We start from the raw sequence: 25,342 nt of genomic DNA on the forward strand, positions 1-25,342 counted from the left end.
ATGTCATTGTCTAGATCACTTCCCTCCCCCATGCTTTCTCTAAGGCCATGGTCTGTGGTTTTGATATTGCATTTTATCATTGAGAGATATATCAGCATCAAGGGTGCATCAACTTTTGCTTTCTCTACTTTCTCTCTCCCGCTTCCCCAAGTTATTCTTCCTTGCCTAATTTACTTTTTTACAATGTTGGAGGGAAAAAAGTGGTTTCCCACTATGAAGGATTAGAACAGATTATGTTGAAGAGTGTTAATTATAGGTGGGGAAAGAGAATAGTGCATCTCTCCAATCTGTTCTTGATTTCCCCCGTGTCTGTCTGTCTGGTAATAAGCCTCCTTTAATCTGGCAGTCCCCTTGGTGAAATCATCACCACGGACAGCAATATTGATTGTTTCTGAGAAACCATCACAGCTGCTCAACCAAATTACCTTTGATATGTGACCTTTAATGTAATTACTGCAACATCAAAGCATTTCTATAAATTATTAAAGAACTAACATGCTTCATCATCCAGCTACTCTATTATATGTAAAATAAACAATCACAAGTAAATGCTAAAATCTGAATTGCCTGACACTTGCAAAGCACTCTTTACACACACACACCCTGCTACATTAACCTTCCATTTTATGCAAGACAATTTCAAATTGTCCAAAACAGCCTAATTAATTTATATGAAGAGAATTCAATGAATAATTTTATGTTTTACATTCCATTCTAGTTGCTTTAAAATATCTATCAGGATTCCTTCCCACCCAAAAATAAGGTGCCATAAAGACTTTATTAATCAACACGTACTTGCTTGGAAGTCTTTTGATTATTCAACAAGATGACTTTATGTCCCACATATAACATCTTACAAAGCACATCCAGAAAGTAATTACTGTAAAATATGTGCGTATAGCCACTCCACTAAAAAAAAAGTGATACATAGCGAAGAGCAAGGCATCTGAATCTGTACGCAAACTCCTCATGCCTTACCATTTCAATATATTAGCATTCATGTGCATATTATTAAAAATGACAGTTCTGTGTTTTATAATACAAAGAACACAAACAGCAATATTGCAAGAGCAAGCAAATACACAGTTTACTGGGCTATGGGAAAGAAGTATCTTGATTCAATGGCTCACTGTAGTACTATTTTTTCCTCTACCAAGCTTGTTAATTATTTTTGATACCTCCTCAGTAGTGCTGTTTGTGTCACAGACAGTAGAGGGTCAAAAGAAGGTGTTATATATGTGTCATTTGTGAACTCATGTGAATGAGGACTTAGACCCCCCTAACCTTACGAGGGCTTTTTATTTTATGGTGATGAACTACATACCATACATACATTACATAAACCAAGGAAGAAATGTTTTGGCTGTAGTATAGAATCAGTCAGTATAACCTTTGAAGGAAGTCTTGATCCTAATGCAAAAGCTGGTTGAATTTTGCCACTGTCCAAGACAACAGTTTTGGTTTTAAGATTTTTGTGATTTGAAACCTCTAAAATGCAGATGGAGATTCAGAACTGTGGACATATAAAGTAGTAATTAAAAATAAAAATCCTAAATCATCACTTGTCCTCCCTCCCTAACTTTGAACTCTCAGTCTCGCTGACCCACTGTCTTCTTGAAGATATTCCCATCATACTTCAGGATGAGATTTTAACCTCATAGAGAAGATGAGCTCCATGTGCAAAAGTGAGTGGTCTGGCTCCTAATAATGGGAGCAAAGAGTCTCAGTGAAAACAATTAGAATTCCAGTTAGTATCTTTTAAATACACAACATCCTGTTAATCACAGCATATCTCTAGTTTTGATAAATACATATTTGATTTCAAGCATATTTCAGAAAATTTCAGGTAAAATGTTAACTGAAACATCCTTATTCAAAATATTTTCATTTTTTGTACATCCAGTTCTATCATTCAGAGAAGAAAAGAAGTAAGAAGAAAATATTGCTTGTTAGGGGGGAAAGAAAAAAAAGGAAAAATAAAACAGAAAAATCTAAACCCCAACAAGACTCAAGTTACTTTCAATCTGTGGCTAATAACTTTCTAGAAAAAAATAATTCAGAGGGAGTTGTCAGCTGACAGAAATGTATTTTTAGGGAATGAAGTATTTAATATATTTACATAAAGTATGGCCTTTAAAGCAGACAGATGTAGACGAGAAAGTGCATGGGCATCTCCATACCAGCAAGGTGGCACAGAGACAGGTAAATAGACCCCAGGATGATGGAAACAAGCAGAGCAGAATCAACACTTTCCTCAGTAACATAGAGCAACTGATGTGTCTTAGGTTTTGTGGAAAGATAGGTTATGAATATGCAGGACTCAGTCATTCAACACCAACTAATAAAGGCAGATTTTGGATCAATTTCCTCTCAGTTTAGATGCAACTTGGAACCCTCAGGATCCCACTCTTAATTACTTGATGACTGACTTTTATGTAATTGTGAAACCAGCCCTATTCTAGCCACAGGAGTACTGCACTCGGCTTGTTACAGAAGGGTTAAGGTTTAATCTTAAGAATTTAGAAGTAGTCATGCATCCTAGGTTCGAACAGTTAGTGTTAAGGTACTTTGTTTGTTTGAAACTAATCTTTCTATGCCTGTAAGCAATAAATTCAGGTTCTAACAAAGAGATAGCCTTGGAGGATGAAGGAAAACGGGCCCAAGGCCAGCGATTCCAGGCCAAGAAAGACCAAGATAATCTGTTTTAAGACCATATATGGGAACTACAAAGGAGAACTCCAGCCAACTGAATAGAGGAGTGGGCAGATTTTGCAGACCCTCAAGACCACTGAAGACCCCTACTCTGGACAACTGGGCATAGGTGAGGGGGAGGGCAAATATTGTAATTAGTTGTGTGTAATCTCATTAATATGTATGTCTTTCCCAGTAAATTTGTTGAATATGTATATATGTACTGCATAAAAAGAGCTACCTGAGAGAAGAAAGCCATGCATGTTTGGTGGAGCAATCCCCCGTGCATCCAGCACTGCAGTGAAGAACGTCTGCTTCTTAATGGTGTTAAGGAGTTTTCTTATTCCCAATTTCAGTGACAGGCTGTTTCCAATCCACGTACCCTGGCTGAATCTAGTCTCTCCCTCTCTCCCCCCCTCCTCCTGGTTACTGCTAAACTAGAAACTGCCAGCAGGGCAGGTCTTTCCCACATAATACTGATTCTATTTTTAGTTCTGCTTATGTTGTCTGAACCTTAAATATTGTTCATGTGAATAATTTTCCTCATTGTCTTGTGTTCATCTCTTTTCTCCTTGCCCCACCACCTTTCCAATCTGCTACAGCTGCCTGAATACTAAAGTAACTGACTCAAACCACTTTGTCATCAGGAATATGTTTTCATTCTGTGATAACTCAATAATGTGATCTGTTTCTTGATTTCTTGCTGCCCCACCTTGCTTCAGAGAAGAAAAATAGTAAGAGGTAGCACCTGGTAAGCACTTCTAATATTTCACTGTAGTGGTCAGAATCGTAAAACCTTTCCTCAGCTGAGTAAGGCTGGTAGAATCCAGTCCATAACCAGTTAATTACTGTTTTCCTGACCCCTGATAAGAGCAAAAAGCTTTTCATTTTGTGCAGAGAAACCATTTGGGTGGGTTGGTGGTATCTTAATTCTATTAGCACAATGCAAATAGTGAATAATCCAAGCAATCGGAGACATTATGCTTCCAAACCAAAGACAAGAACTCCATATGTAACCCATTTTAGATTTAAACAAAAAAGTTATCAATCTGGACTCACCCCTGGCAGTGTCTTCTGTTCATGCAGTGCACTCTGGGCCTTTAGAGCAGACTCCCTTTCGCAGTATGTTAAGAAGGCACAGCCTATAACAAAAGGCAAAACCTCAGTAAGAGCAGTGCTTCAGAGAGGATCTGTTTAAAACTGAGACACAGAGCAAACCACTTTCCCGTCATCACCCCATTGCCAGTAAATAAATCATAAAAATCTCTCCTCAGTAAGTCAGTAGTAAAGAGTCAAGAAATTAAGCTATCATCACTTCAGTATTTACCCTTTCAATACTTAAAGGGGGCTTATAAGATGAGGACAGACTTTTTAGTAGGGCCTGTAGTGATAGGACAAGGGGTAATGCTTTTAAACTGAAAGAGGGTACATTTATATTAGATATTAGGAAGAAATTCTTTACTATGAGAGTGGTAAGACACTGGAACAGGTTACCCAGAGAAGCTGTGGATGCCCCATCCCTGGAAGTGTTCAAGGCCAGGTTGGATGTGGCTTCAAGCAACCTGGTCTAGTGGGAGGTGTCCCTGCCCATGGCAGGGGGGGTTGGAACTAGATGATCTTTAAGATCCCTTCCAACCCAAACCATTCTGTGATTCTGCGATCACTTCCTCTGAGCCCTGATGAAAAGTGAGCAACAGTGTGGCCATGAGTGCTTATTTTTGTTTGAATACATGCTTAAATGTCAGATACAGAGGGTTTTACAGGATTAGGGATCTCAAAGAACCCACAAAGGGGAAAAGTGGGTTGTGAGATCCCACTCCTGCTCCAGCAACAGCAGTGGGAATAAGCCCCTTACTGCTTTATCACACTGAAAGTCTCATGCCTTTCTTTTGTATCAAGTATTTCACGTAAAGGGCATACAAGGGCTTGAGACTTCCTACTGTAGAGGACTACACCTATTGTTTAGCCTGACTTGCATCCACAATTAGTCTCCCTGTTTGCATCACACCAGAAAGCCACCACTCTGCACTTGCTGCTGCAAGGGCTCATTGGTTTCCAACCATGCATACAATCACAGCAAAGCCCAAATAATCAATCCAATACATCCATGTTGCTTTATAGATCATTAGAACTTCAGAGATGCTCCAATGCATCATGTCTTTGATTCTTCAAAAAAGTTGTCTTATCAACTACAAAGGCTGAAGCCCTGTCATAGTAGGACAGCAAAAACCCTGTACTTCCTTCTCTCCCCACCTCCATGCTTGCCTTCTTGTAAAACCAGTCAATGTTGCAATGTCTTATACCAGTTGTGTGTGTGTCTGATGTCATCAGTTTATTCCTTCTTACTTCAGTATACTGAAAACTTGTCAGTTCCTGCAGCAAAAGTGCTTGTTATGCAGAGGACATTTTCTCTTTAGTTACTACAGACAGAATGTCTGCAACCATGCCAGCTCCTTGAAATGGAGGTATCAGATCTTTCAGGGTTTAGGCAGCATGTCCATCAAACTGTGGGCATCATTCAAGAGCAGCACAAGTACAGAGAGACTGCCAAAGAAACAAACATGTCCCATAACCTCATCTTGACCCACCCACCTTCTCCTCATGCATATAAAAAGTATGCAACAGGTGAGTAAACAGTAGACTATGAACCTTTTCTCAGCTCTGATCATCGCTTTGATCTTTTTGTCCATACAATGTTCACTGTTTTATTCAAGTTGATTCCTTAGACAATATTACTGAAGAAATATACACTTGTTCTTTTCTTCTTTACGAAGTTTTTAATAGATTAGTATATACAAGAGACTAAGAAGTAGTTGTTGCTTTTCCATAAATGTATATATATTTTTTCTTAAAGACTGTCTTGTGGAAGTCGCCCTACTCCTCTCACAATGAAGCTACAAGCTGGATGAATGTTCCAATTTGGCATGGAAAAAATCCTATTTATTGCCCTATTTCTTATCCTATATTGCTTTCTGAAGGTCTTCTTTCTTTCACTTTATTCAAGACAATCACATTTATTATGTCTCAATAATTGAGACTCAGAAGCAGAAGTTGACAGTCAAGGAAGGAGACTGAGCAACAGTAACAGTTTGCATACTCTAATTGGAATTATTTGGATTCATTCCCCTCCAACTTTAAATGTATGAGGTTTTGGTTAGTCTGCATCTACCAGAGAAGAGGAAGAAACTGTGACAGAGAGTTTACAGCTAGTAGAAGTAATGGATTGAAAAGGATCTTTAAAAGTCATCCATAACTTGATAATCAGATGGGAAACTATGCTTAAATTTAATTTCAGTGCTAAATCACAGGCTGAGCTGTTGACTAGACACAACAAGAAAGTCTCCCTTTAGTAGCACACATGGAGCAGCTGATACAGTTTAATTAGGCACATAATAGCACACCATTAAAAACTATGCAATGTAAAGCTCCCATAATGATAGCTATATTTTTCTCCTCATTGTGATGGCCATGACAACAGTTCAGGGTAAGAATGTCCTGCAACTCCTTGTAAGAGTCGGTTCAAAGACAACGATATTGTCTCAACATTGCCAACAGAGACCTGGAGATGGAATGTGGTCCTCATGGACACCAAGACACAAAGACCCTGGGAAAGAGAACTTCATGGTACAAGGAGTACTGTGCCATTCCCTGCTACCTGGGACTGAAAGAAACAACTACACCCTGGGAAGGAGAACTGCATGGTATGAGGAGTACTATGCCATTCCCTGCCACCTGGGATTGAAAGGAACAACTATGATAAGGCCTCGTAACAGCTGTCCAGAAGATGGATCACAACCACTGTCGTAGCAACGAACCAGAAAACTTGAACTTCAGGTGAACTTTCTTCATTATAATATCATTATAATACAAACCCACACCTCCTGGTCTGAAGCTACCCACCTCTAAGGCAAACCATGCCTCAGGCACTCCTCTTTGGACATGCGTGGTAACCTTGCTCAAGAAGGCGGAGACTGGCAACAATCCATGGGCCAGAGGAGGAGCAAGGTGTGTTGCTTGGCATAAAAGATGGCTCCTTGGCAACCGAACTTTGAAGATCTTCTCCACCAAGGATCACGACGATCAGAAGGACCGACAGGATGCTGCCTGGACCAGGGACCATAGGGACGCCTTGGACCCGTGGTGGTAGCTATAATCTTCTTCCCTTTTTTTCTTTACTTTTTCTTCCCTTCTTGTCACTATCTATTGCACACTGCTTTACAGACAAACAATAAAGTTGCACTGTTTGATCAAAGCATAACAAAGCATAACCCCTTGGTGTGGTCGCCTTGATTTTTTGCGCTTCGAGATCATAATAAACGAACCATCACGAGTCCACTGAGTGGACCGTGACCATATCATGACTGTAATTCAGACTGAGTAGATAGAAGAATACTCCACTCTGAAGGAGCAAAGTTTCCTTCAAAGATCCACATAAGGGGGGGGGGGAGTTCTCATCGATGAGAAACCTCTGTGAAGTCCTCTCCAAACATGTTTGTGAAAGTGGTAGAAGTACCAAATTCCCAGAAACAGTACTTAGTAGAATGCATCCAAACATCTCTGATTTCCCAAACAAGACAGAAAGACTGAAATGGAAAAGAAGAAATCTAGTTTCTCACATGGTCAGACAGAAAAAACCCCATGTTTTTCAGGGACAAAAAATGTCCTGTGGAGATATTTCTTTTTCCCTTCCTCCTTAAAAACGTCATGCACATGAATTACATTCTATCCCACTCTTGTTGGGCAAAAATTAATTTATTTAGAAAAAACTATCCCTCATTTACTTTAAATAAATCCTGATTGCTTGGAGACAGTAAGAAATTCCATCATAGCAGTGGGCAGCTGGAATAAAGTAGAGCTTAATGTTCATAATAGGCCTCAAACCTGAACTTGAAAAGGCCAGTTCATGGGGGGTTTTGTCTTCCCTGTACTTATCACAAGATTGTTCTATAAGGCACAAATCCAGCATCAGCCATCAGCAGAGTAGCATTTTTCAAAAACACTAGCATGTGGCTTGTGATAAAACAATACGTATCTGTTATTCCATCCTGTAAGAATTTCCATATTTCAGCTCTTTATGCATTAGGATGAAAGGCAATAAGATTTCTTGCCCACATCATCAAAATACTTGATCTGTCCTTTGTATTGTGATGCTTAATGGAATTACAACTGTAGCACTTCCTTCAGGTGTAACTTTTCCTAGGCTACCCTCATTCAATGTGCATCTATATGACCCCTCCAAAGGGTTCCTTCCTCCTGGAGAATGTTGCTTAAAGAACAGAGCACTGAACATTCATTCAGGTTAACACTACAAGATACAACATCCTAAACAACAGCATCTTGTAATGTCATATGAAACAGCTATATTGGGTTTTACAGAGAAAAGTCAAACTCATGGAAAAAGGTTTGGGGCTTTTTTATGGTTTGGGGTGTGGGTTTTTTCCATTTTGATTTCCCAGATGGAAAACAATTTCAGAACAATCAATTTTCACCACTGAAAGTTTTGATTGTGTACAGCCATGAACCAATATTAAAAAACAAATTAAGAATCCAAATTTGGAAACATAGAAGTTAACCATATTTACAGAATATTCGCTCACTTAAAATGAATTTAAGATATTTCAAAATGAGACATGGATACGCACAATTCAAATTCAAATCACAGCCCTTCCTCAGACTAAGCAGGGCTTAATTACATTTAGCAGTGTCCAGGCAGACAGACTTGAGTAACTGCTAGTGTATGTAACAACAAAACAGACAATGTTTTCATCTTGATTTTTTATAACAAGTAGGTTTTAATGAAAACACCAGTTTTAAACCTCCAAAAATTCTCATAGGAAGTTTCAATGAAATATTTCACCAATAAGTGTTTCTCATCCCCATGATACAATTTCTGATCAAAGCCTACAGCAAGAGAAACATTCCAGGACAGTCAGTAGTCCAGACTGTAATCTGAATCAGGGAAACAGGATCTCAAGCCCAAGGCTTCTACACATCAGAGCAGAGTGCACTGTCACTGGCAGACCCCTGAGGGTCATCTCTATTTCTTCTTAAGTAACTCTATAGCTATCTTGCCTCCATCCCACTGCAGAACTGGAAAGCTATTGATCTCAAACGTTTTTACCCAGGATGAGGGAACAGTTTCTGGCTCTGATTCACACAAGGATAAGTTTCTCCTGGGGTCTTGAAAGTTCCTTGCAAGTTGCTTTGAACCATCTTTTTCTGACTGGTACACTCAAGATAAGGTACAGAATGAACCATTGATTTGACATAGCATATACCAGGTCCTGTTTTCCCATAACTGCCAACATTTTAACTTGAAATTTCATCCTGAAACTTCTGAGATACTTTTGATCATTTGAGCCCAAGTCAACGCAAGATTCACTGCTCAAGTTTCTGCAAGTCTAGCCATTTGGAACATTTTACTTCCCAGAACAGGTGTCTTAATTTCCATACACACAGCAAACTGTCAATGAATAGACTCTCCATTAGAGAAATAAGAATATAGATTACTGGTTAAGGTAGTTATCTACCAAAGAGAGTGTTGGTTTGCCTATATAGGGCCTGCAAATATTTGATGCTATGAGTTACAGTAGAAAACTTACTTTTAAACAGACCAGTCTCACTTCAGCTTGTCATTTGTTGCCTAATAGCTGTGACTCCATGTTGTAAGGAGAGATGCATGCCCTCAGGCTCTATCTATTAAACAATTAGGGCATCCTTTTGATTTTAATGTATAAAAAGTCTGACTAAAGTGAAACTCATGATCAAGTGGTTTTCTGGACCAAGGAACAGTGTTCCCAGTATTTCAGAACTCAGTCACTGATGAGAAAGTCATGGCCAAACTCTAGGGAATCACTCAAGTGAGGATGAAAATAAGTAGGTTCCAGCTTCTACTCATGTTGCGACGGCTGAGATTTTATAAGTTGGCTGTGTATTTTCCTGTGTTAAAATGCTGTTATTGAAAATGGTCAACCAAGCCTATGTCGCCCAAAATAAAAACGGGGGAATTGTGGATAACTGGCTAGCTGAAAAGGGTCACATAGACATAGTCCAGCTGGCTGGACAAAAATGCACATTGCTCTCAGCTTATCTGAAGTAAAGCAAAAATAACTGTCTTTGGCTGTTCTTGTTACACAATAACAGGAAGATTTTGGTGGGAAAAGAATGTTGCAGGTGGGAACAGATAACTACAGAAGAGAAACTAGGGGCGGGCTTGGTATTTAGGCAACTAACCAATAATGAGCTTAACTTTTGTAATATGTATGAGCTAATTATAACAAGGCATAAAAGGTGACTGTAAGGGACAATAAACGAAGTCTGCTGATCACTCATATTGAGCGACTGTGTCTTCCCTCCGTCGCAACATACTCAGTAAGGAAACATCAAGTTGAAGTTAAAATCCTGATCATCTCTAAGCTTGTCTCACTTCAACCTACCTATTACTTCAAAGAAAAATCCAACATATTTGTGTTACCTGTTTTATAATGCAGCCTCAGAAAAAAAAAATAATAAAAAATTATCATGAAATCTTCAAGATTTCTTGTTTCCAGTGTGGTGATAAAGAAAGGAAATATAGAAAGTGGGGTTTCCACCTTGTGATTCACTGTTTCTAGTTATATTCCTGACTTTTACCAATCCTGCTGTTGAAACACTACCACTTGCATTCAGAAAGTTATGGGTTAAACCTCCTTAGAGTATGTGCATTAATTAGACTCTGTACCTGCTGTTCTGGGTCCTGCCTTTTGAGTTCTTTCTATTGTTAGCAGCATATGAATAACTCAGTGGGTTTTCTAAAACACTTAGTTGTTTCAGAAATGTTTCCTACCTCTTAATTTTATTTTGATTTTTGGATCCACTTCTTTTGGGGAGACTTCTTCAAGAATTCTCAACTAGTCTCCAGAAGTTATGCTACTGTTTAACAGTATTTATTTTGAATGCCTGGAATATTAGCAAAATAAACCTAAAGCAAAACCATCTCTAAACAAATTAGACTGTTCTGCCACATACGACTTTTTCCAAGCCTTGCCTTTCTGCATCCACATAGGGTTGGGGTTTGTTTTTTTTTTACTGCTCATTATCTTTCACAAGGGTAAGGAACAGATATTTCTTGGAAAATAACATCAACTCTGTCTGCAGGAAATGTGTTTGCAATTAAAAACATAAGAAAAGTTGGTATTTTCACCCTTAAAAAACCACCAGGGCCATGCAGTGAACATTTTGTTTATAGCACCATCAAATTATTAGTTAGTTATACTTTCATCTCAGGAACATGCAAGTAGCCTGTTCTAAATACAAATTTGAATGCGCTCCAAACAGCCTCATATTCTTTCTTCTCTGAGGCAGGGCACGTGTCTATATAGACTTCTGACATTTCTAGCTCAAGGTTGAAAGCAAAAGGTACTGAAACAACTGCAGGAAAGATATTATTAGACAACTTCTAGCCCATGCAGAAACAGATGACTATAGTTATCTCTCTACAGTTATTGTTCTTACCAAGTTTGCCAACCCACATTTTTCCAATTCAGGAAGTTCAGATTTAGAGTGGAACCTTTAAGACACCTCTCAAAATCAACCTCAGTACCTTTCTGTTACTTATGATCAGGTTTTTTCTGTTCACCTCATATGCAAAAAATGTAAACAGGACGTTAGAAACTCTTTGCTAAGTTCCACAGGGTTTTGTTAAGTTTAAGTTCAGGTAAGTGCATCTGAAGCCACCTTAGGACTTTTATATTACAAATTGAATCCAAACCCACAAAGAATGTATTTCCTGATTCCAGCTGATATATAAATTAAAATCTTTAAGCAGCAGCTGCTCCTGCAAGACAATCATCCTGAGACTGGAAGTCTCCAGAAACTTGTAAGAGTCACAATATGAGCCAGAGAAAATTCTACATTACTAGGTGGCTTCATGACATTTCTGGAGACAAATTTCAGCTGTCAGAACAATTAACATCCAGGCTCCCATAACCAGATTTTTTCCATGTTTTCCATATGTTTTGACTTTGAATAGTTTCTTCTATCCTCTAAGTGATGTTAGGAGCAAACAAGTGTTGTCTCTTATCTCCTGTTTCTTTCTCCTTACCCTTCTTTCTCGGTTTGACTTGTTCATTAACTATAGGCAGTGGAATAGCATGAAGTAGGATCAAGTTCTTCTGCAAGCAGCCAAAGATGAAGTAATCTTAATCATCAGACCAGTATCTACTTAGAGCTGAGAAGCACAAGGTGCATACTCTGTGTGTGTGCATGAGAGAGAAAACAAGGTGAAATGAGGTGCTCTGGAAAAGGCTTCTCAAAGATCCTATCTGTTATAGCACAAAGGAAGAGAGGTAGGTCCCAAGAACAAGACCCTCCACTGCTTCTCTGGCAAAAAGCTCTAAGTTGACCCATCGTTGCATTGTACAGGCTTGCTTTAAGAGCCTGGCTCAAGTATAAATTATTTAGGAACAAGACAAGGCATGTAAAGGCTGAAAGAATATTTAACCACCTGTCCAAAGCCACACAAATAGTTTGTGGTAAAGGTCAGCCTTGAACAAAAACCTCCCAAGACTCTACCCAGAGCTATGAACACTTATCAGTCTGCTTTTCTTAAATGTGCACATATTCCTGCATAGACTCACAAATACATTATGTCCCAAGTAGATTATCTCACAAAAGAGAACTGGAAACACTATTGTCCCTTGCATCCAGGTGCACTTTCCCATCCACTATTGTGGGACTGAGTTCCTGGGTAAGAAGTTATAAACAAACAGTGTGTGAATTTAAGTCTAAAACGTCCAATTTTTACAAAGGGTATAAGGAATATCTTTGAAGTGAAAAAGAAAATTACAAGAAGATCTGTGTAATTTACAAAGCTTCAGTGCACTGGGTTTTAAAGGGCTCTTGTCAGTGTGAAGTGAAGGAAGTACAATTTCCTGATGAATAGAGAACACAAGGTAAAGTGTGTAGTAATCACTACCAGAGAGATATTTTGATCACTTTTTTTTTTTGTTGATCAACTTAAAAATTAGCGAATGCTGACTATGTAGTAGATTGTTTCAGTTAAACATTTGAAACAGCTTCTAGCAGAAATTTTTGCTTTGAGAATTAAATTCATATTAGATTGGATGAACAGTGAAGACCCCAAAGCACTGAGGACTGGCAGGAGGAGCATGCATGATAAACATCAGTTGCATCAAGATAAAAGAACTATTTAGCAAAGTAGAAGATCTGATCTTAAATTTAAACAACGCAGCAATGAAGATTTCACACGTGAAGAGGAATGGAGAATAAATTGCAACAGATAATAGAGGGTGCTAAGCCCCTTAATAATGTGCCCAGTAACCTGAATCCCTGCTGTTACACGTTGCATGATTCAGCTCTTAAAATACAGGTCAAGAATAGCCACAGAGGCAAGCATCTGAATGTTCAACAGGACATATGAATCTTAAAGGCAGTATCATCAAGCAACACTTTCAGATGATAGTGGACAATGTCACATACAATAGCATGTATGTCACTTCCAGATCAAAGACACCTCCTTCCTTTGGTGTTAATAGAAAATCCACATCTAAAATGATCCTTTCAGCTATGATCACCTGGAAGTGTTTAGAAACACATGGAAAGAAAAAAGGAAAACAAGAGATGGAATTCAGAGATGAGCAATAGAAAATCTTAATGGGCTGGGAGAACTGACTTATGAGGGAAGATTAAGAGAATTAATTATGTATAACTTGGGTTAAATGATGACTTAGGGGGATAGCTGATAACCAGCTACAAGCCTTGAAGGTGTAAACACAAAGTATGGAAAAAGTTTGTTCAGGGTGATACCAGAGAATAATTAGGGGTAACAACACAAAATTCAATAACAGAACATTTAGGCTGAGCATCAGTAATGCTTCCTACCTGTTGGGAAGTGTTTGCTCCCACCACACAGCCCCCAAGGTGGCTTTTGCATCTAACTGATCTGTTAGTCAAGAACATATTTGATTTAATTTTAATTTATGTTTACATGCATGAGCGTAGTGCATGACAACATAACCTAAAGTTTTCCAGATCCTACAAGTTCAAACACAATAGTGAAATAATCCCTTAAACATGGTTGGGGTGTGTGTGTGTCTGTGTGTATGTTGGAGGCAGGAGTGTAGAAAAGGCAGGGAGGGAAAAGACAGAAAGAGATAAATCAACATGGGGGACTGCCTCTCAGCACAAACTTTTAGTTCTGCAATATTCCAACATCTTTCATGTCATGGTTCCATCCGACAATTTTGTAAACTTTTTGACTCCCTGTTCCACTGAGAGGCATAAGGAGAGAGAAACCCTTGCAACCATAGAACAGAATAAGGACCACAGACTCTTAAGCAATTAAGGATAATTGCAAGTTATAAGATGGAAGTTTATGACCCTACAGAAGGTAAAAGTAAACATTACTGTCTCTCCCAGCCATTACAGCAAATAAGTCCTTCATGGAACTTTTATTACCCAAGTCACTTGAAACCATAAACAAAAGCTGATACTGACCCAAGAGCAAACGCCTTCAGAGGGCCTCCATTTACCCCCTGTGGGAGACCATACTGTGAGCTGACTGTCTCAAAGCTTGTTTACATTCCTGCTGAGCTTGAGCTCGGTGCAAGGCTCCCTGGCAGTTTAACTGAACTCAGCAGTTGTGGACCAGACAAGGAGCAAACAGCCACCTGAAACCAGACATCAGCCAGGGTCAAGGAACGGCCACATCGTTCTGGAGGACATGTCCAGAAACAAACGACAACCTCAACCTGCAGAGGCATGCACAGTCCATGGCAAAGGACCACGTGGCCGTTGCATGTGCCCCTCGGAACCAGCATACTGAGACAGGGAGCATGTGCAGAAGTGAAGTACGTGCCATTGTCCGGGAAACGGTTTCCCGAATGCCCTATAAAAGACTGCACAACTGAATAGTGAGGGGCGCGATCCAGAGACCCCCATCACCGACACTCAAGGAAACTATGGACCAATGGGACACCACTGGATCCATGGTGGTGACTGTCCCTTGTAACTCTATCCCGACTGCTTGCTAGGTTTCCTTCTTTTCTATCCTTCCTTGCCTTTCCTATTGCTCTTTTCTTATGAACACTTTGTTCCAATAAACTTCCTTGATTGGCAGCATTTGGCCTTGTTTGTGTCTTAATCTTATTCTGGGTATAACAATGAATCTCCCTGGCTTGGGCTTTCCCCAACCGGAACACCCCCTTCTCCCGATTTCTAACTTTTACAATTCTATCCAACAGTTTAACATGTTGTCTAACCCAAGAGAAACACATTCTTTTAAGAAAACAGTTTCAATAACCTTTATTGGTGAAAACAAATCAGAATATCAACTGACTGGGATGGCAAGTTGTATTAAAAAGCAATCCACCCATGGTCAGCTCAGCCATTGCCTACAATTTTTAAGGGGTTGGACAGAGTTGAGCAGCCAGCCACCCACCCACCCATCAAGTTTTTCTGAGGGCTGTACTTTTTTTTATTTTATGAAGATCAATTTCAAGAACAAAACTGTGAGTCAATTATAAAAAAGTGATTATAGTACTACTAGGATTTTTTTAAAGGTTTAATATGACATCTTGCTTGATATTTATTTCTCCACTGATTTAAGACAGATGAGAGAAGCTCTCAACCAAGAACAATGTCCTGGTTTCAGTTAATTTTCCTCTTAGTAGCTGGTGCAGTGCTGTGTTTTGGATTAGGTGTGAGAACAATGCCAATAGCACACTGATGTGTTTAGTTGTTGCTGGGTAATGTTTATACTAAGTCAAGGACTTTTCAGTTTTTTAGGTCCTGCCAGCAAGAGGGCTGGAGGGGCACGGGAAATTGGGAGCCAACACATGCAGGACAGCTGACCCGAACTGACTAAAGGTATATTCCATACCATATGACATCATGCTCAGCAATAAAAGGCTGGGGGAAGAAGAAGTTAGTGGGAGATGTTTGGAGTTATGGCATTTGTGTTCCCAAGTAACTGTTACATGTGATGGAGCCCTGCTTTCCTGGAGATGGCTGAACACCTGCCTGCCCATGGGAAGAGGTGAATGAATTTCTTGTTTTGCTTTGCTTGTATTTGTGGCTTTTGCTTTACCTATTTTATCTCAACCCAGGAGTTTTCTCACTTTTACTCTTCCGATCCTCTCCCCCACCCCACTGTGGGGGAAATGAGTGAGCAGCTGTGTGGTGCTTAGTTGCTGGCTGGGGTTAAACGACAACAAATGAACACAAAGGCACATCTGTGTGAACATAGTACCAGCAAACAGTTCCCAACAAGAAAGCATTCAGATTGTAGAGCACTCTGCAAAAGAGACTAGTGGGAGCCATTTTGCCCAAGACATTAAAAGATGAATGAAAAACTGTCTAGGATACCTCCTGAATACAGTGGCCTAACAAAACTTTCCTTGTTACCAGTCTATGAATCACTGGCTAGTGGATGCCTGGAAAGAAACACACATTAATGATGTGGTTTCACTTTATTATTTTTTCCATCAAGAATGCTAAAAATAGTAAGCCAGTTTCTGAGCATCTCTGGGAGGCTGAAACTCACTGGAGAATCCTTGCTGATGTCAGAAAGTAAGAGAGTAGGGTTTGATGAGTTTAAAAAAACTCAAATAACATTGTCTTCAAAAGGAGTTGATTAGAACTTTATATAGAGATGATGGCACTAGGTCAGACAAAGTCCATCTTGTACAATATCCCGTCTCCAATGGTGGCCAGAAGCAGATGCCCTGAGAAGAGTATAAGGAGAGGATGTGCATAATGCCTCCTCTAGGTATTCTTCTCAGTCTCCAGCCTTGTGGCTCAGGGACTTCTGGGCCAAATGTGATCTCTGTGTATACAGTAATCACTTGATGAAACTGATTCTCTTATTTTCCACAGCCATTTATTACATTTTAACATTTCAGTAGTTGGTGTTCCTGTAAACAGATTTAAGAGGGCTTGTTTTGTGGGTTTGGGTTTTTTTATGATTTATAGTGAATAAGTTTTCCAGGAAAAGTAGTAGACTCCTGCCTAGCAATCTGCAGTCTTAAAAACATGCACTGTAAGAGCCTGCTTCCAGGACCACCTATAATCTGATCTCACTGAGCAGTCCAATAGTTGAATCAAGAGATTACAGCTTTAGAAGTGTGACCCACATTGCTCCCAGCATCTTACCAACCCATTTACAGACAGCCAAGGAACCTTTCAAGACCCAAGTAGATCAGTCGACAGAAGCTTTGAGTTGAAGCGTTTGTTAAATATTTTGTTCCAGTAAATCAACATTGCTCAACATGGAACTAATTTATCACAGGATTTCTTCTCTAGTCCTACCTCTGCTGATAAACCAAATTTCTCATACCTTCTGCATGATAATAAGAGAATACCCACAGGAATACTAAATAATATTCCCCCCCACCCTGAGAAAAAACAAATATTATATATATACACACACACACACACACAAAGGCTATAAAATCTCCGCATGGTCCTTACATTTTTTAAGAGTGAAAATACAACATTGACTTGTTTTAGGGTTTTTTTAAATGCAAATCAGAAGTTAGGAAACATTAGAATTTAAATTGCCTCTAGTGTAAAACTACATTAATATATGCATGCTTTATATGAGTTGTCAGTTATATGATTACACACTTTTTCCACACAAGCACTCTAGCTTCTGTCACTGGACTGTCTTTGTTCTGTACTTGTACAGACCCTAGCAGATCAGCATCCTCATCAAAATAAATGCATGCAGTCACTTTCTCCAGTATAACTCAAGTAATTCACTATCTCAATTTATATGATCAACACATGATTTAATTGCAACATATTAGGTTTATTGGGATATATAGAATTTTATGCTATAGCTAAGGCAGCATGATTCCTTACCTTGGGAAAAGAGCAAAAAGAATGAAAAGCAGAAACCTCTTGTTTCAGCTATTATTAAACAGCCCCAATACTAAACATTTCCAAAACGTTCACCTCTTCCTCCCAACTCCTGACATGCTTACAACCCTTCTTCACACCACTCAGACTCCACTCATGCAGTACTTTGGTTTTTTCCTCTTATCTCTAGAAAGAGATTTCAGAGATACATTACCAAGGATGCATCCTGTAAGAATTTCATACCCAAAGATGATGACATGTTTTGTAGATGCTTGCTTCAGTTTTAAGCGTCTTACTAAATTTAACAGCTAAATAGACAAAATCAAGATAATGCTTTGATATCTATATATTATGATGTAACACAGCAGTGTGATAACATGACATTTCACGATTCATGCTCAACTCTGTCCAATTGAGAAGCATTCTTCAGTGACAACCCACTGACACACTGGACTGGAAACCAATCTTTTTAGATAATGACTGTGTAACTCTACCTCATCTTTGCCCTCCATGGAATATAGCCAGGTATACACAAAGTCTCTCATCTGCTCTGTATTACGGTGTCTAAGACATTCAAAGTTCTTGAGTGAATACCCTGCAGCCATACCACCAACCCTTTGGCTACAATTCCTGCAAAACTCATGAAACTGTCTCCAGAACTCCACTTGTAAAGGCTTTACTCACAGCTCACATCCCACACCAGGAAGGACTACATGACATCAGCCTTTCCCCTTACACATGGCTTTGCACTGTATGCTACTTTGTGAATGAGAAGGCAAGCCAGAACAACTTGCAGCTACTTTTTCTTTTGGTTTTGGTCAGCATTTAAGATCCAGGTAGGTCTTTGCAAGATCAGAGACAGACTGGAAAGGTAGCAATTCAGTGGTCATCCAGTGAACATTACATGACAGGACATGTTACGACACTTTGAAATGCATGTCCAGGGGTGTTGCTATTCCAAACTGGTCATTTAAGATCTCATAACATTCCTTCCTTCAAGTGCAAAAAGGAAAGGACAGTGGCTTCATCTCAGTGCGTTGCTCTAATGCTGACTCTAGCAGTTAAAACAAAGCCTGTGCCCAGAGGAATAGTCAAGATAAGGGAAAAGAGTACCATTGCCATTAACAAGGCTGTTGTGAGGCCTCAGCAAGAAGAGGGGGGTACCATTCCCCACACCTGTGTTCCAAGATGTAGAATACAAAATCTGGAGCCAGAAAGATACTACCAAGTTCATGTTTTATGCAAGAACTAAGAGCTTGCTCTGTCTAGCAAAACAGAAAAAAACTCAGCACAGATAGGATGGCTAACCACATCCCCACAGTAAATATCAAGGAGGAAGGAAGCAGCATTTAAAATACAGGAAAATTTTGCACAAGGACAAATAAGTATAAATTGACCATGAATAAATTTGATTTGGTGATTAGGATTCTAACCATCAGAAGAATGGTGCTCTGGAACTGCTTTCTAACAAGGATAGTGAGAGTAAGCAACCTAATTTGTTTAAAGATGAAGCTCGAGAAACATATGAAAAGGATTATGTGATGCAGTTCTGTAAAATAGTAGGGAACAGGTCCTGATGAGCCAGGAGAGAGAGGGAGAGAGGGAGAGAGAGATAGGGAGATAGAAGGGGGGAGGGAGAGAGAGAGATAGGGAGAGAGAAGGAGGGAGAGAGAGAGATAGGAAGGGAGATAGAGTGAGAGAAAGAGAGAGAAAGGAAGAGAGAGAGGGAGAGAGAAATAGGAAGAGTGAGAGGGAGGGAGAGAATGACGGAGGGAGAGAGAGAGGGAGGGAGAGAGAGAAATAGGGAGATAGAATAATGGAGAAAGAGGAGGGAGAGGGAGAGGAAGAGAGAGAGGGAGAGAGAATTGGGGAGAGAGAGGGAGGGAGGGAGAGAGAGAGATGGAGGGAGAGAGAGATAGGGAGAGAGATGGAGAGACAGATAGGGAGATGGAGGGAGGGAGAGAGAAAGATAGGGAGAGGGAGGGAGGGAGAGACAGAGATAGAGGGGGAGAGAGAGAGTGAGAGGGAAGGAGAGATAGAGAAAGGGAGAGAGAGGGATGGAGACAGAGATAGTGACTGAGAAGGAGGGAGAGAGAGAGATAGGGACAGAGAAGGAGGGAGAGAGAAGGAGGGACAGAGAAAGATAGGGAGAAAGAGAGAGAAAGGGACAAAGGGAGAGAGAAGGAGGGAGAGAGAGATAGGGAGAGAGAAGGAGGGAGAGAGGGAAGGAGAGAGAGGGAGGGAGAGAGATAAGGAGAGAGAGGGAAGGAGAGAGAAGGAGGGAGGGAGAGAGAAGGAGGGAGGGAGAAATCAGGAGGGAGGGAGAGAGAGAGGGACGGAGAGAGAGAGAGAGGGAGAGGGATTGGAAAAGAGAAAGAGAGGGTGTGAGAGAGAGAGATAGGGAGAGAGAGTGAGGGAGAGACAGAAATGGGGGGGGAGAGAGAGAGGGAGAGGCAGGGAGGGAGAGAGAGAGGGGGAGAGAGACGGAGGGAGAGATAAGAAGAGAGATGGAGGGAGAGAGAGAGATAGGAAAATAGAAGGAGGGAGGGAGAGAGAGATAGGGAGAGAGAAGGAGGGAGAGAGTGAAGGAGAGAGAGATAGAGGAAGAGAGAGGGAGTAAGAATTAGGAAGAGAGAGAGGGAGGGAGAGAATGAGAGAGAGAGGGAGGGAGAGGAATTGGAAGAGAGAGAGGGAGTGAGAGAGAGATAGGGAGAGAGAGATATAGGGAAGGAGAGGGAGGGAGAGATAGACATAGAGAGAGAGAGATAGGGAGAGAGAAGGAGGGAGAGAGAGAAGGAGGGAGAGAGAGAAGGATGGAGAAGTAGGGAGAGAGTGAGAGAGAGGGAGTGATAGGGAGGGAAAGAGAGAGACAGGGAGAGGGAAAGAGGGAGAGAGAGTAAGGGAGAAAGAGGGAGAGAGGGAGAGGGAGGGAGAGTGAGAGAGGGAGGGAGGGAGAGAGAGAGGGAGAGAGGGAGAGAGAAGCAGAGAGAGAGGTAGGGATGGAAAGGGAGAGAGAGAGGGAGGGATAGAGAGGGGGAGAGTGAGCTAGAGAGGGAGGGACAGAGAGAGAGGGAGGAAGATAGAGGGACAGATGGGAAGGAAGAGAGAGAAAGAGGGAGAGAGAGGGAGTGAGAGAGATGGGGGGAGAGAGAGAGTGGGAGGGAGGGGGCGAGAGTGAGCGAGAGAGGGAGGGAGAGAGAGAGATAGAGACGGAGAGAGAGAGAAGGAGGGAGAGCTCGGGAGGGAGGGAGAGAATGGGGGGGAGGGAGAGAATGGGGGGGAGGGAGAAGTCAGGAGGGAGGAAGATCGGAAGGGAGGGAGAGATAGGGAGGAAAAAAGAGAGAGAGAGGGAGGGAGAGAGGGAGAGAGAGGGATGGAGAGAGAGAGATGGGGAATTGGAAAAAGGGAGAGAGAGAATGAGGGAGAGGGAAAGATGAGGAGAGAGAGGGAATGAGAGGGAGGGAATGAGAAAGACGGAGGGAGAGGGAAAGACGGAGAGACAGGGAGGGAGAGGGAGGGAGAAAGACAGAGGTAGGATGAGAGTGAGAGGGAGGGAAGGAGAGAGAGAGTGAGAGAGGGAGAGAGACGGAAGGAGAGGGAGGGAGAGGGAGAGTGAGGGAGAGAGGGAGGGAGAGAGAGGGGGAAGAGAGGGAGAGAGAGGGGGGAAGAGGGATGGAGAAGTAGAGTGAGGGACAAAGAGGGAGGGAGAGAGGGAGGAAGGGAGAGAGAGCAAGGGGGAGAGACAGCAAGGGAGAGAGAGAGACAGAGGGAGACAGAGGGAAGGAGAGAGAGACAGACAAAGGGAGACAGAGAGAGAGAGAGGTAGGGATAGGGAGGGAGAGAGAGAGGGAGGGAGATAGAGAGATAGGGAGAGGGAGGGAGGGGAGAGAGATAGAGAGAGGGAGGGAGTCGGAGAGAGGGAGGTAGGGAGAGACAGAGAGGGAGGGAGAGAGAGAGGGAGAGAGAGAGAGGGAGAGACAGAGAGGTAGAGAGAGAGGGAGAGAAAAGGAGGGAGAGAGGGAGGGAGAGGGAGAGCAAGAGAGTGAGAGTGAGGGAGTGAGAGATAGGGAGAGAGAGAAGGGGAGAGAGAGGGAGGGAGAGAGGGAGAGAGGGAGGGAGAGGGAGAGCGAGAGAGTGAGAGAGAGGGAGGGAATGAGAGGGAGAGAAAGAAATAGGGAGAGATTGGGAGGGAGGGAGAGAGGGAGGGAGGGAGAGATCAGAAGGGAGGGAGATCGGGAGGGAGGGAGCGATACAGGAGGGAGGGAGATCGAGAGGGAGGGAGAGATAGAGAGAGAAAGAGAGAGAGAGCGAGGGAGAGATAGAGAGAGAAAGAGAGAGAGAGGGAGGGGAGAGAGAGGGAGGGAAAGATAGGGAGGGAGAGAGAGGGAAGGTGAGAGAGATGGAGGGAGTGAGATGGAGGGAGAGAGAGGGAGGGAGAGAGAGATAGGGAGAGATCGGGACGGAGGGAGATCAGGAGGGAGGGAGAGCGGGAGGAGGGAGGGAGAGATCGGGAGGGAGGGAGAGATGGGGAGGGAGATAGAGAGGGGGAGGGAGTGAGATCTCGGGAGGGAGGGAGAGAGGAGGATGGAGGGAGATCTCGGGAGGGAGGTAGGGAGAATGGGGGAGGGAGTGAGATCTCGGGAGGGAGTGAGATCTCGGAAGGTAGGGAGGGAGATCTCAGGAGGGCGAGAGGGATAACTTGGGATGGAGGGAGGGAGATCTTGGGCGGGAGGTAGGGAGAGAGATCTCGGGAGGGAGAGGGGGAGGGAGGGACATCTAGGGGGGGAGGGAGAGAGGGAGAGAGGGGGAGGGAGAGAGATCTCGGGAGGGAGGGAGAGAGGGGGAGGGACCGAGATCTCGGGAGGGGGAGAGGGGGAGGGAGGGAGATCTCGGGAGGGAGGGAAGTCGAGAGGGGGAGGGAAAGAGAGAGATCGTGATGGAGGGAGAGAGGGGGAGGTAGAGAGAGAAATCGAGAGGGAGGGAGGGAGAGAGGGGGAGGGAGAGAGAAATCGGGAGGGAGGGAGAGATCGGGAGGGAGGGAGAGAGATGGGGAGGGAGGGAGAGATATGGGGAGGGAGGGAGAGATATGGAGAGGGAGGGAGGGAGAGATATGGGGAGGGAGGGAGAGATATGGAGAGGGAGGGATGGATTGGGAGGGAGAGAGAGAGATGGGGAGAGAGAGAGATAGGGAGGGAGAGATCAGGAGGGAGAGAGAGAGATGGGGAGGGAGGGAGAGATTGGGAGGGAGAGAGAGGTATGTGGAGTGAGGGAGAGATCAGGAGGGAGAGAGATATGGGGATGTAGGGAGATATCGGGAGGCAGAGAGACATATGGAGAGGGAGGGATAGATCAGGAGGGAGAGAGAGAGATGGGCAGGGAGGGATAGATCGAGAGGGAGAGAGAGATTGGGAGGGAGGGAGAGAGGTGGAGGAAGAGAGAGATATGGGGAGGGAGGGATGGAGTGATTGGGAGGGAGAGAGAGAGATCTGGAGGGAGGGAGGGAGAGATCTGGAGGGAGAGAGAGAGATGGGGAGGGAGGGAGAGAGATGGGGAGGGAGGGAGAGATCTGGAGGGAGGGAGGGAGAGATCTGGAGGGAGAGAGAGAGATGGGGAGGGAGGGAGAGAGATGGGGAGGGAGGGAGAGATCTGGAGGGAGGGAGAGAGATGGGGAGAGAGGGAGAGAGGGAGGGAGTGAGAGAGAGGGAGGGAGGGAGGGAGAGAGATGGGGAGAGAGGGAGAGAGGGAGGGAGTGAGAGAGAGGGAGGGAGGGAGGGAGAGAGATAGGGAGAGGGAGAGGGGAGGAGATGTGCCCTGGATAAGTAGAGACTAGGAGAAGGCAGCAGAGGGACTGGTAAGAAAAGTATGTTGGTATGAGATGGTAGAAGACCTTGTTGCAGCTGGTAGTTTGGAGAGTGCTGCAACAGAACCATAATGCAATATACATTCCCTCTGTATGACTTCTATTGAGCATTAAGGTGGCAGGTGGAGGAGATTTAGAGTATAACCACTCCTCCTTTTTCAATAAAAAAAACTTCTTATGCTGTACTTGTGCAAAGTTAAAGCTGTCCCAGAGTTATCCCAACGGTCGTCTTGATATTAGCCATTATTTTTCCTTAAGATAGCTGATAAGGTTCACTGGAAAGATCAGTCTTGATATGCAAAGCAGTCTCACACTGCAAGGGAAATTATTTTCTGATAAGAATATAGAGCAAGTACCTCTGGACTCTTGAGAGATCTTAAGGGTGTCTTAGATTCACCAAACAATTCACAGGGGGGGTTTGCCAGACCACTCCAACATGTAAATGTTTCCTGAATTAGATCACTGCCATCATGGCTATTAAAGCCATAGGGACAGACCTCCCCATCCCTATCATTACCAGAAGGAAACCAGGCTGCACAGACATGGTCTGGGGTGCCAGTTCTCATCTCAGCCTTCACCTAACTGGCTTCTATACAGAAACACAATAGCTGATGAGGACAGTGCATTAAACTTCCTAAACCATAGGGTTTTCTAGCCATGTTGCAAGAGTCTTGCAATTTTGATTCATCTTCTGAACTAGTGCTACAGAAAAGGGAGAAATTGCTATCCCTGTTTCACAGATGTTGAAAGAATGTTAAAAAAAAAAAAGCAGAAAAACGCTTACTACATTTCCCATCTATGCATACAGAGTATTTAGTAGGTCAGGGCTTTTTATCTTAGATACCAAGTTAAAGCCAGTATTTTGCCTTTTTCAGCTTTTCCCAACTTGTCCATAGTTCATTTTACCTTCTCTCAACTTAGTCCATAAAGAGATTTGCAATCCTTTCTGGAATGGAAGATGTTCTACAGCTACAAGCTGTTATAGCAACCAGCCTGCCTACTGCTCTCCTGGGCACCTGCACTATGCAGAGCTTGGTGTTCTCACTCTTAGCTTCAGGATTTGGTGTGACACTTCTGAAACACAGCAGACTAGAGAGAGGATATTTAAAAGAGATAAAAATCCTTAAGAGTAGCTTCAAAAACTTAACTTTTCCAAAGTTACTAAGAAGAAGAGTTGAGACCAAAAGAAATACAGATGTGTTAGAGTGAAGCACAGGCAGTAGGAAGGATGTAAAGTAGTCAGAATGACCTAGTAGCAGACACTAACATCTTCCCACCTTTTCTCCCCTGCTTTGGTTTTACACAGAGAAGGATGGGTTCCTCTGTAAAACCTGCTCTCCAGCTCACTTTCAGGATGCATGATCAGCCCTCATTCAGCAGATCAACCAAGTCTCTCTGATCTTGACCTGTGGAACAGGGGTGATACTTCCAAATACCTAAATGGTTCTTGAACATTTAAAACCCTTCATGGGTTCTTCCTTCCCTCCCACTGCAATATCAGTGTCTTTTCCTAGCTCCCTCTTACTTCTGCCACACAACACTCCTGAGATTTACTTTAAAGATGAGCCTGCTCTAGAATCACATCCTCCCCCATTCTTTCAGGAACAAAATAACATATATCCTGAGGTACACTTACAAAGATGCTTAAATGTATGTGTAATGGCTCATCATTCTGTATCTTTAAGAGATGAATAATAAATGTCAGAAGCTTCTTTAAATTCTCCTAACTCACTTAGGAATCACTTTCTCAAATCACTCTGGAAACGTCACCCAATGATTTATTCCTTTACTTATGCCCTTTTAAAAGCAGCCAAGTTGCATCTTTAAAGCTTGGGCTTTATTCCACCAATTTTGGGAACACAAGCCATTTGTGGCTCAATTCCCTTAGGCATGCAAGGGTCAAAGAATAAAAACATATGCTAATCCAGACAA

At 42.4% G+C, this 25,342-nt stretch overlaps 1 protein-coding gene across 47 annotated transcripts in view; it reads right to left on the reverse strand.

Moving 5' to 3' along the window:
* The window catches only part of LOC129783139 (CUGBP Elav-like family member 4), a 773,173-nt gene that overhangs the window by 631,903 nt on the left and 115,928 nt on the right, over positions 1-25,342 (reverse strand). For all 47 annotated transcript variants that reach the window (XM_055792940.1, XM_055792935.1, XM_055792915.1 and 44 more), the window contains exon 2: positions 3,751-3,833. In XM_055792940.1, coding sequence (XP_055648915.1) covers positions 3,751-3,833 — 83 coding nt within the window. The remainder of the gene's footprint in view (positions 1-3,750; positions 3,834-25,342) is intronic.

The sequence above is a fragment of the Falco peregrinus genome, chromosome W, assembly GCF_023634155.1.
Source record: "Falco peregrinus isolate bFalPer1 chromosome W, bFalPer1.pri, whole genome shotgun sequence".
Lineage (NCBI taxonomy): Eukaryota > Metazoa > Chordata > Aves > Falconiformes > Falconidae > Falco > Falco peregrinus.